The sequence below is a fragment of the Aptenodytes forsteri genome, unplaced genomic scaffold, assembly GCF_000699145.1.
Source record: "Aptenodytes forsteri isolate BGI_AS27 unplaced genomic scaffold, ASM69914v1 Scaffold411, whole genome shotgun sequence".
Classification (NCBI taxonomy): Eukaryota; Metazoa; Chordata; class Aves; order Sphenisciformes; family Spheniscidae; genus Aptenodytes; species Aptenodytes forsteri.
Window position 1 is genome coordinate 391,379 of NW_008794119.1, and position 10,417 is coordinate 401,795.

Genomic DNA, 10,417 nt, shown 5'->3' on the forward strand with positions numbered 1-10,417 from the left:
CTGCCGCTGCCTCCTCGAAGCGGCTCCTCAGCTCATCGGTCCAAGCACGTGCTCGTTAAACAGTAGAGCGATTTCTAATTTTTTCTTTTCGGAGGAATTAGTAACATCCCCTACTGTTTAATGTAAGAAATCCCATTCTGGCAATTCAAAACAACATAATCTCAACAATTGAAGGGATGGATTGCTGGCACTGTCTTCTAAACAGCGTAAGCCATCATTTGAAAGATGACTGATTGTCAGACTGTTTTAACTGTATCTTGGTTTCGGTTGCCAAGCGTAGTGACGGTGTACTAACAATTGGCTTTGTCTGGATGCGGGAGTTGTTTAGTTCCAGCTGGCACTCGCCAGCCACGCAGGCTTTCCAGGGACGTGAATGTGCGTATGTCTTGTGAGGCTAAGATGGACCTAATTAGTACGTGTCACTGTGGTGGTTACTTCGAGTTAACCCTTGGTTCATCAAGTCTTCAAAGGAATGACAGATGGGACATGCAAAGAGACTTGGTTTTGCTGATAAATCATTTTCATTGGCAAATTCATGTCCTAATTCTAAAGATAAATTACCTTTTTTCCCCTTTGGGGAATTTGGCAAGTGTTGTATGGTGACCCTGACGATGCCCTTCTTGGCTTGTAGGCATGGATCCAAAATGGTGGGTTCTGGCAGGGACAGGACCCCAGGGGTCTCTGCAGTCTCTGGGGTAATGCCCTCCTGCCAGGACCACAGCGCAAGTGCTGACCTTAATTCAGCCGATAGGAAAACATGTCACTAAGTTCCCCTGAGTGCGGCACGTGAACCAGGGTTAAAGGCTGTACCCTGGTGGGGTACTCCTCTCCCCAGCGACGGCTGTTCATTAGGAGCAGCATAATAGCCCTGCAATCAGTCATTCTTTGTGCTGGAGCTTGCTTTAGGTAAAATGGTCATGCCTCTCTTCAACCTTGATCTCGGCTGACGCTGGCTGTAGTTTTTTCCCCAGGTAATGGTAAAGCCAGCAATTGGGTTGCTCGGTAGGTTGGTATTTCTTTGACTGGCTTCCTTTCCCCAAGGAAGTGTGGGTGCTTTCCGCTGCTGGCTCGGTAGCGGAGTTCTCCGAATCAGACATCTTTTATCTCTTGTCATTGTTTTAGGCAGCAAGTGAAGCGAAGAGATGAGTTTGTTACCAGCTTTGGGAATCTTCAATCTGGACTCTGCCACGCTGTTACCTTGCAAGCAGAAAGGTGTCACGTGAATCCCGGCGCTACAGAAGTAATTACTTCTTACCGTACTTAAGAATGCTGAGGAAAGCCTCCTGAAATAGGTCTAGATTTCTGAAGCTGTTTTATGGCTTGTAAATTATCTTACAGATGGAACAAGGAGGAATATAGCAGCTTGCATGTAGGGTTGAGGTTGAAATTCTAACAAAAGGTGTTATGACAGCTATAAAACCTCTTAAGACTTGCTCCCCAGAACAAAGCAGGTGCAATCCAAGAATCCTGGAGGAATCAGAGGGGAGAGGTTTGTAATAGATTGGAGCATCTAGTTCTTAACTGGGGAGAGAAACAAGACTTCTGCTTTGAAGAATCAACCGATGCTAGTTGGAAGCGAGAGATGAAAGTGAAGAACGGTGTGCTCGAATCACCATCTGCTGGCACTTAACTGTATCAGTCTGTTGGGATATATTCCAAAGGGAAAGGCGACTGTGGCAGTGAGCTTTACCTCTAGGAAGATACCTTGGCATCTGGGGCTTGAATGTAACAACAGGGCGGGGCCTGCGTTTTTGTGCCCAAAGAGAGCTTTTTTCCTCTTGTTCCTGGCTATGCTGAAGGCATTCTGTGCTTAACAGTTGAGACCAAGGTTCTGCTTTGATTTATAGAAGCGCATCTCTTGAGACAAACTTAACAAATCCCCTTGTGTTTGATACCTGGAAAAAAAAATTACACCAATCTTCTCACAGGCAGGAAACTGCTTGCTGGCATAATGATGATGACTCTTTGCCGTTTACCCAACTGAATTTTGTGATGAGCAGTGTTGTATCTGATGTGCCAGCTAATCAGTAGGTTTTTTCCAGTTTGATTTACTACCGTCATTTCTGATTTCATTTATTCTTTTAAAGGCGCTACGACATCGGATGACTTTCTCCTCTGTCTTTGAGCCTTGTGTATGCGCATACAGCCAACAGTAGACTCCATCCACTTCTAGAAGCATGGGTGTTTAAGAAGGTAAGTTGCTTTTTTACCGTGCTACTAGAGTACTCGGGCTCCAATAAGCTATGCTGCTAGATGGCGAAGGCCTGTACTGGCCACGTTTGCTGCTGTCTGGAGCTGTGCTGGCTTACATCAGCTGAAGGCATGGCCTGTTGGGCAAGGGTACTTTTGGACTACTGACTGACTATGCTGTCCTTTACTTGTGGTACTGCTACTAGTCTTCTAATTTTTGCTTAAAGCATCATGGGAGAAGCTGGGGAGAGGTACGGATAAAAAGTTGTGCTCTTTTTGCAGAATTTTTTTTCCTAAGGCTATACATTCCTTAATATGGCTTGTCAAAAATAGTGATTTATAAAGGAATTCTATTTAAGTCTATTCTAGAAGTAATTTTGCTGGCACAGTGATGAAATCTTTGCCGTTTACCCATCTGACTGGTTTTTGATGTGTATCTTTGAATCTGAAATGCCAGTAAAGTTAATAACTTTGTATAAGATTGATTAAGCATACAGAAAACTGACTAACTTATTTTGAAACTTTTTTTTTTAAGCTTGAAAACAGCAGCCTGAAATGTGGAGTTCTAATGCACTTGGAAATGCTTTCATGGCCTTTCCTGCTCCTCAGAAATACTGCTTGATTCAATAGTAAGGCAGAGGAGTAGCTGTTTTGTGAAAACGCGTGAATAATCCTCGAAGTTCAGGTGAGAGTGTCACTCTAGAAAGGGAAGTGGCTCTGTGGATGCTCTTAGAACTTAGTTTGAATATTTAAGTGTACCAAATAAATGGGACAAAACTGAATAAATCAAGGGTTAAAACATGTAGGAAAACTTGTGTTATCGTGTCTAAATGGGAGTGTTTACAATGTTAGCGGTGGCAGCTTTTCTGCTTACCTCCAAGGCAATGCGTGTATGAATAAAGTCCTGGATTTCTGTTTTCAGTGACTGTAGTTTTTTGTTGAGGCTATGTGAGCAATAGCACCATGATCCTGCTGGATGACATCCTGGGTAGGAGTCCCACCATGCCTTCAGTATTCAGCTTGTCCAGATTTGACAGGAAGCCTGTACAATTTTTCTGCTGCTTTTTTTTTTTTAACATGGGCCTCTTGGATGTAGAACTTGCTCAGTATCATGTCTACTGCTGTATCCTTACTAGGAAGATGAAATACAGGGAAGTCCACAGTTGGAGAAGCATACTGGAGCTCAGACCCCTCATCTTCTACCATACCACTCTTTACACTTGTTTTTGCAATGAGGTAGAGTTGAACTCAGTGAGCTGCCTACCTACCAGGTCGTCTAGTAACATTTTTTTCACCTTCTGTAGGGTTCTACTATCCCCTGCAGTCTATATAAAGTAACGTGGAAATACTGGGTTTTTTTCAGATTGCAGGAGCATACTAGCATCCTGGTCTAATATTATGTTGCTGTGATGTAAAACTAAGACACAGAACAGTATGGTGATACTTTTATACCTTTTAGAACATGAGAAATAATTTAAGAAAGTTGACTTAGACTAGAAAAAGAGTTTTTAATGTACTTAAAACTATTTACCCCTCAGTGGGTGATATATTTGAAAAGAAGCAACAAGAGAAACTGCAAAGAGTTCATGTAGTTGAAATGAAACATTAGATTCTCAAGTCCTGGTTTGTTAGTTGTAGTCTTAGCAAAAACCCTGCTTTACTCCTGTCACTTAACTGTGGGTGAACAGTGGTAGCCAGGAAGAGAAGTTCAGGTTGTGGCTTTATTCTGGAGCCATGGCCTCCCAGGATGAAGGCATCATTCCTGCCTTCAAACAATACTGTCACAAAACTTGCAATTGAATCTTCTCAGCTACGCTTTATTCCTTAGCAAAACAGCACTGAACTGTCTTACAAAAATATTAAAAACTTATCAGTTGTATGTTTCTAACTGCAGTCTCTCAAAAAGCTAAAGTAGAAGCTTCAGGCTTTACTCACAGCATGGAGTTTTCACTCTTCGTTAGCATTAGTGTGAATTCCTGGGCCATATGCACCAATAAACTTCAGCAGTTGATGGTGACACTGCATTAGGTAACTATCTCTTTGTTGCAGGGAGTTTTCATCACTGAGGTCAAATGGAAATACAGGATTTGGTGCTATGCATAACGCAGACTTGCCTAAGCAAAGAAGAAAACAAGACTTACGCTAAAAGACTTGATAAACTCTTGCCAGGACTTTGAAGGTAAAAAAGCTGTGACAGATTACTTAGTAATGCAATCTTGCAGGTTACCATTTTTAAGCATTACATCATAATTCTTGGCTCACTGCCAAATTTGTGTGTGAACAAATGTTACTGTGCTGCTAGATAAATGAAAAACCCCCTCAACTCGTCTTCTCTTTCCCCTGGGAGGGAAATCTGTCTTTAGTTTAACCTGGACCAATGTTAGAGGAGCGATGCCTCATATAAGGCAGCATAAAGGATTGGAGGCTTGGTGCTGGCCTGTGGCCTAATTACGTACAGCATTGAGACTCTTAGCAGGAAAGTCAGCTGAAAGACTTTTCTTGTATCAGTCTTCAACAGTGGAAATTCTGGACTTTGATTTGAAATGAACTATTATTGCAATAAATTGATACAAACTTTTTTCAACCTGCCAAAATTGAAAACAATGTACCCAAGACTGAAGACTGAGTTACATTATTTACCGTGTTTTAGGGTAAGAGATGATTCAAGTAACAAGATGGCAATCAACGCATCTTCCTCAAGTACTTTCTTTCTTAAACTTAATTTAGTATGTGCCTTAGACAGTGAAATCCTAAGAGATGAATATAAGCATGTCAGAAATAACAAATACTGCAGACATGAATGCAATACGTATTGCCCTGTTTCAAGCATTCTGTGAATCAAAAGTTAACACTGGGGTGTTGTTTTTTCCATACTTCAGCTGTGTAAACTTCCCACAAATACTGTGCAGTTATACTTGTCACGGGCAAAGTACATATTATTATGCATGACTTTCTCGTGCTATGAAAGCAGTGGAACTTGGCATATTATCTACTGTTAATACTTCTTTTGCTTGCATAATACAAAACCGTGATAATTTAAATCCCATTTTTTGTTGTTCTAGATAGCTTTAATAGCGATAATTGTTTCTTAAATCACTGTTCTTTTGCCTGGCAAAAGTTCTTTAAACTTTTTTTTTTCAACATCAATATATAAAATAAATGGTAAATAAGATTCTTCACGCTTGAACTTTTCAAAACTGAAGAGTCTTGTCTAGCTTTTCATTTAACAAGCTCTTGAGCAGGTTAGCACAATTTCTATTTGAAATGTAGATGTGTTTCCTTTACTATGAAAAGTAGGACATACAGAATTTTTAGTGCAGATGCTGATAATGTTGATCCATGAATAGAATCTCTTCTTACTCTGCGACTTGCAAGATAGTAGCCCTGAATGAGGTTTTCTGCTTCTGAACTCAGTTCAACATGAAGATTCTTAGCAAACAAAATAAACTAGAGAGAGGGTATACATTTTAAATATTTAACTGGAAAATAAAGAATTTACATTTTTCACACCTTTTAACATACCAGTGGCATAGTAATATAGTTTGGACAATATATTATACCAATATTTTTATAAAGACAGCTGTCACCATTCAGCTATGCATAAGGATAGATCTCGGATACTAAACAGAATCATCTGTTAGTTATACTAGAGATATTGACAGTTTATTTAGAATGGATTATTAACTTTTACTACTGATTGTAAACTATTCTGGTCAAAAGTAGGTATTGGAGAGCTGTTCTCATATGGATATTAACCTAGTATGTTTTTCAGATGCAAGATCAAACTGAATTTATTGTGCTGGCCCTTTTAAAGAACTGAAGCTAATTTTATCAATGATCCCATTAGTGCTAGTGGGAATATGGTGGCGGGAAGGGTAGGAAGTGAGTATTAACGGGTTTAAAAATAAGCAATCGGACTGTGCAGAGAGAACCTTCCGATTCCAGAGATAGTATGATGTTCCCAAGTATAACACATTTCTAAATTATTGGGTAGTGTCCGTTACCTCCTCATAATCCTGCATTCTGAACTGCTGTGAGACTTTGTACAGCATGGCTTCAGGATTAATGGCTTTTTTCAAGATGTGATGTACAAGAGAAGACGGTTGACACGAAGGAAACTCCCTGTATATCAAAAGCCCAAAAACATCTAGAAGGTTAGGTGGAATCAAACTCACGTCCTAAAGAGAAGACCCAGAGAAAGAAAACAATTACATTAGTTTGGCCTTTTGACTTGTAGAAACATTGCAGTTTTTTCAATCTGAAATGTTCAATATCCATATATACTGAGTCCTGCAAGATTATCTAGCGAATTACCTATAATACATACAGTAAAATTTTGTTTCAATAGTAATTGTCAAAAGCTATTCTGAATAAAACAAATGATACCTAATTTTGGGAAAGCTAGCTCATTTTAGAAGATACTTGAAGTCACTTAAGTTGTGACTTTTTGGGAAATACTAACAGATTTGATTGTTTTCATTTTTTTATAAGTTGAAGTAACCATAAACACAAATGACTGCTATAGTACAGTTACAGTCATAACAAGGCACATGCTTTACCATCTGTCCGATTAAAAAGTTGTCCTTTTGTATATGTTTCTTTGAGGAAGAATCTACATCTACAAAAGACCAAAAATTGGTCTGAACTGAAATAGTAACTTGTTGGTCGGCCTCTTCTCCATACTTCTTCCCAGGAATGAATACTGTTGTCGTTCTGCTCTCTAGCACTAGGACAGGACAAAATATGTCAGTTATGTAATCGATCTAGTTTAACTATAAATTCTAGTCCCACACACACTATCTGAAACCAGTCATGATTATGTATTTCACTGAATTGTCACGATCAATGGATCTCTCTAGTGTAGCCTCTGTAGCAAATGTAAGCTTACAAGACCTTGGCTTTTTTTTGTCCTTGTTTCTTACACAGACTGGTTAAAAATAGCTTATAGATCTTCCCAGCATTTGAGGGCCGTAAGCTGGGGAACAAACCTAGCCATGAATTTGCATGTTTGTTTTGTTTTGTCCCCTCATTTGTTAGTAGGTGTGAGATTACCGGACTGTAGAAGTTCAAGTTTATCCTTTTTATATGAAGATAAGTCTCCTATGTAACAGATACCACCCTTAGCCAGCACAGCACTGCAAGCGTGAATACTAGCACTTCCAGTTCCATGTTTATCTTTGGACACAGAAGGAAAAATTTCACTAGAAGGTGGGTGTCGTATGCCACGAGGCAGAAGACATATGCTGTAATTCAGAAGCCTAGAGGATTAAATAATTCTGTCAGTCATAAATCATGAAATTATTGTTGTTTTCCAAAACTTAAACAACATAATACTATACTTAATATATATAAATACCATTACAAAAGACTCACTTAGAAACAACAACCAAAAAAACCCCTTAAACATAAAACCAGTGTCAAAACTAAATGTTTAAAGTCACTTTGAATATAAAGGTAGAAGTCCAAGCTTTCTCGCCAACAGGACTGTGTTTCTTACAGATTTAACATACAAGGCAAATCACGGTTTGCAATAGAAGTAATTCCTAGGAAGCCAAAGAAGTCTCATAATTTAACCCCATGTTGTTAACTCCTATTCCTATTGTAGAGAAACTTTTCCAGTGATTTAAAAGGGTAGAGGATTAGCAATCCTGGCCATCTGGGAAAAATGAAAAAGCTGGGAAGTTGCAAGCTCTGCCTGGGTTATCCCTTCCTCCCTCCCCAATTCTTTTTGAGAAAGCAGGTATAGAATTTCTTTTTCATCCCCTATGCTATGTTCCTTGGCACAAAGAGGTTGCAGATTGTCTGTCTGGTTCCACAATCAAAGGCTCCTAATGATTTTAAGATGACAGAGCATGATTTATCCTGCTATTAATAACTGGGAGAACATTATTAATTAAAAGCAGTAAGTATTAATAAATAGGCTATCATACCAATATAAATGTGAAGTAGGAAATACCTATTTTGCCAGGCTACCGACAATAAAATACTATGTGCACATGCAAGACAGTACAAATGATAGTACTGACCAAGATGTACAGTGTGCAACTGTTTAATATTAACCAGACATTTTGATTCTCAAAACACTCTTCAGTTCCTATCATTTCTCTTATGAAATCTTACTCTCAACCTGGGGAAAGAAATCCTGCAGCCCACATTTTTTTCAAATTTGAACTTATTTCTACAGCTAAATTTTGAAATGGTTAAGAAAGTATTTTTTTCCACAACAAAAAAATACTAATGAATTTGCTGAAGAACTCTCAAATGAAAATAAAATTCATGCCACTTTCAAAGACCTGGCCATCAAAAATGAAAAAGCTGGGAAGTTGCAAGCTCTGCCTGGGTTATCCCTTCCTCCCTCCCCAATTCTTTTTGAGAAAGCAGGTATAGAATTTCTTTTTCATCCCCTGTGCTATGTTCCTTGGCACAAAGAGGTTGCAGATTGTCTGTCTGGTTCCACAATCAAAGGCTCCTAATGATTTTAAGATGACAGAGCATGATTTATCCTGCTATTAATAACTGGGAGAACATTATTAATTAAAAGCAGTAAGTATTAATAAATAGGCTATCATACCAATATAAATATGAAGTAGGAAATACCTATTTTGCCAGGCTACCGACAATAAAATACTATGTGCACATGCAAGACAGTACAAATGATAGTACTGACCAAGATGTACAGTGTGCAACTGTTTAATATTAACCAGACATTTTGATTCTCAAAACACTCTTCAGTTCCTATCATTTCTCTTATGAAATCTTACTCTCAACCTGGGGAAAGAAATCCTGCAGCCCACATTTTTTTCAAATTTGAACTTATTTCTACAGCTAAATTTTGAAATGGTTAAGAAAGTATTTTTTTCCACAACAAAAAAATACTAATGAATTTGCTGAAGAACTCTCAAATGAAAATAAAATTCATGCCACTTTCAAAAATTTTTTTAAAAAAATAAAAATGAAGCCCTGTTTTGAGTTGGGGAAGGAGAAAGTAATTTTGTTTAAATTAACGTAAATTTAACGGTGAGCATATTATACTTTTCTGCAGTGTTTGTGAAATTGTGTTAACAGTTCGTAGTTGTGTGAAGGGGTAAATACATGAAATGCATAAATACAGAAAAACATTTTGTTTAAGGTAACAACAGCCAGATTTATGACCTATGTGTAAAGATGTACATGACTTTTGATACCTTATCAGTATAGTGTTTATGAAAAAGAGTGATAGAAATGTAATTATCTATTTACACACTGGTTATTAACTGAGAACACTGATAGCTGGGAAGTGGTGATGAAAAGGCTTGAAGTGACACAAGATTTGAAAAGTAGAGCCCTTTGCTTTTATCACTACCAGCTTCTGGGACAGTCTTCGGTTTGCATTTTAGAAGAATGTTTTGTTTGAGCTCTGCTAAACAGTGCTAAAGTCTTACTGAGATCATTACAAGAGTGTTAACGGGTTTTATTATTAGTGAAGTTCTGATTTAGATTTATCACTTGAAATAAATAAGTGTCCCAGGGATAAAAATTGGGTATTTTTACTAAGTCGGAGCCCTGTATATTCTTTTAAAATATAGTCTATTTAGCCTTTCATGTAAGACCAATACTATTAAAAATACTCATGTTTTTAATTCTAATTTACATGAAAAATAAGGAATCTCTTTACCTGTCAATTACTAGCGTGTCACTTGTCACAATCAACAGATCCAGATAATCTGCATTTTCTTTTTCACATGTCTGTACTAGACTCAGCAATATTGCGAGTTTAAGAGTATTGTAAGTGCCTGGTGGAACAACTTGAGAAGCAAAGATATTGGCAAGGATGGCAGTAAACCTCCAGCATGAACTTGAAGTCAGTGAGAGCAGGTACTTAAAATTGTCACTGACAAACGAAGGACCTAATGAAAACAAAATACAGGTTAACAAACACTTCATAAAGAGAGCTATGCAGATACATTAGAACAAATCACCATTCTAGTCTTGATACAAAACTTAGAAAGAACGAATATGTTTATGTGTCATGGTTTAACTTCAGCCGGCAACTGAGCACCACACAGCTGCTCGCTCACTTGCTCCCCGCCCCACCCCGGTGGGATGGGGGAGAGAATCAGAAGAGTAAAAGTGAGAAAACTCATGGGTTTAATAATTGAAATAAAATAATAATAATATACAAAGCAAGTGATGCATGATGCAATTGCTCACCACCTGCTGACTTATGCCCAGCCAGCCCCAGGGCAGC

General features: G+C 38.3%; 1 protein-coding gene and 2 long non-coding RNA genes across 5 annotated transcripts in view; 2 read left to right on the forward strand and 1 right to left on the reverse strand.

Annotated features, from left to right (window-relative positions):
* Positions 1 to 6: 6 nt before the first annotated feature.
* LOC103896797 overlaps positions 7 to 10,417 on the forward strand; it is a 14,917-nt gene continuing 4,506 nt past the window's right edge. The window contains exons 1-7 of one of the 3 annotated variants that reach the window (XR_657431.2): positions 7 to 206; positions 1,123 to 1,240; positions 2,088 to 2,193; positions 2,726 to 2,869; positions 3,893 to 3,902; positions 4,240 to 4,369; positions 7,228 to 7,314. This is a non-coding gene — a long non-coding RNA (uncharacterized LOC103896797). Of the gene's footprint in view, positions 207 to 1,122; positions 1,241 to 2,087; positions 2,194 to 2,725; positions 2,870 to 3,892; positions 3,903 to 4,239; positions 4,370 to 7,227; positions 7,315 to 10,417 lie in introns of those variants that run through there. The other 2 variants (XR_002086146.1, XR_657430.2) reach the window with 2 other exon arrangements.
* Positions 4,075 to 10,417, reverse strand: part of MCMDC2 (minichromosome maintenance domain containing 2) — a 10,853-nt gene continuing 4,510 nt past the window's right edge. The window contains exons 8-14 of the mRNA XM_009276694.2: positions 9,845 to 10,076; positions 7,243 to 7,448; positions 6,750 to 6,916; positions 6,195 to 6,368; positions 5,495 to 5,637; positions 4,831 to 4,940; positions 4,075 to 4,304 (exon numbers count right to left, since the gene is read on the reverse strand). Coding sequence (XP_009274969.2) covers positions 4,138 to 4,304; positions 4,831 to 4,940; positions 5,495 to 5,637; positions 6,195 to 6,368; positions 6,750 to 6,916; positions 7,243 to 7,448; positions 9,845 to 10,076 — 1,199 coding nt within the window. The 3' untranslated portion in view covers positions 4,075 to 4,137. The remainder of the gene's footprint in view (positions 4,305 to 4,830; positions 4,941 to 5,494; positions 5,638 to 6,194; positions 6,369 to 6,749; positions 6,917 to 7,242; positions 7,449 to 9,844; positions 10,077 to 10,417) is intronic.
* Positions 7,321 to 10,417, forward strand: part of LOC103896782 — a 6,438-nt gene continuing 3,341 nt past the window's right edge. Inside the window, exons 1-2 of the long non-coding RNA XR_657429.1 lie at positions 7,321 to 7,398; positions 9,925 to 10,044. This is a non-coding gene — a long non-coding RNA (uncharacterized LOC103896782). The remainder of the gene's footprint in view (positions 7,399 to 9,924; positions 10,045 to 10,417) is intronic.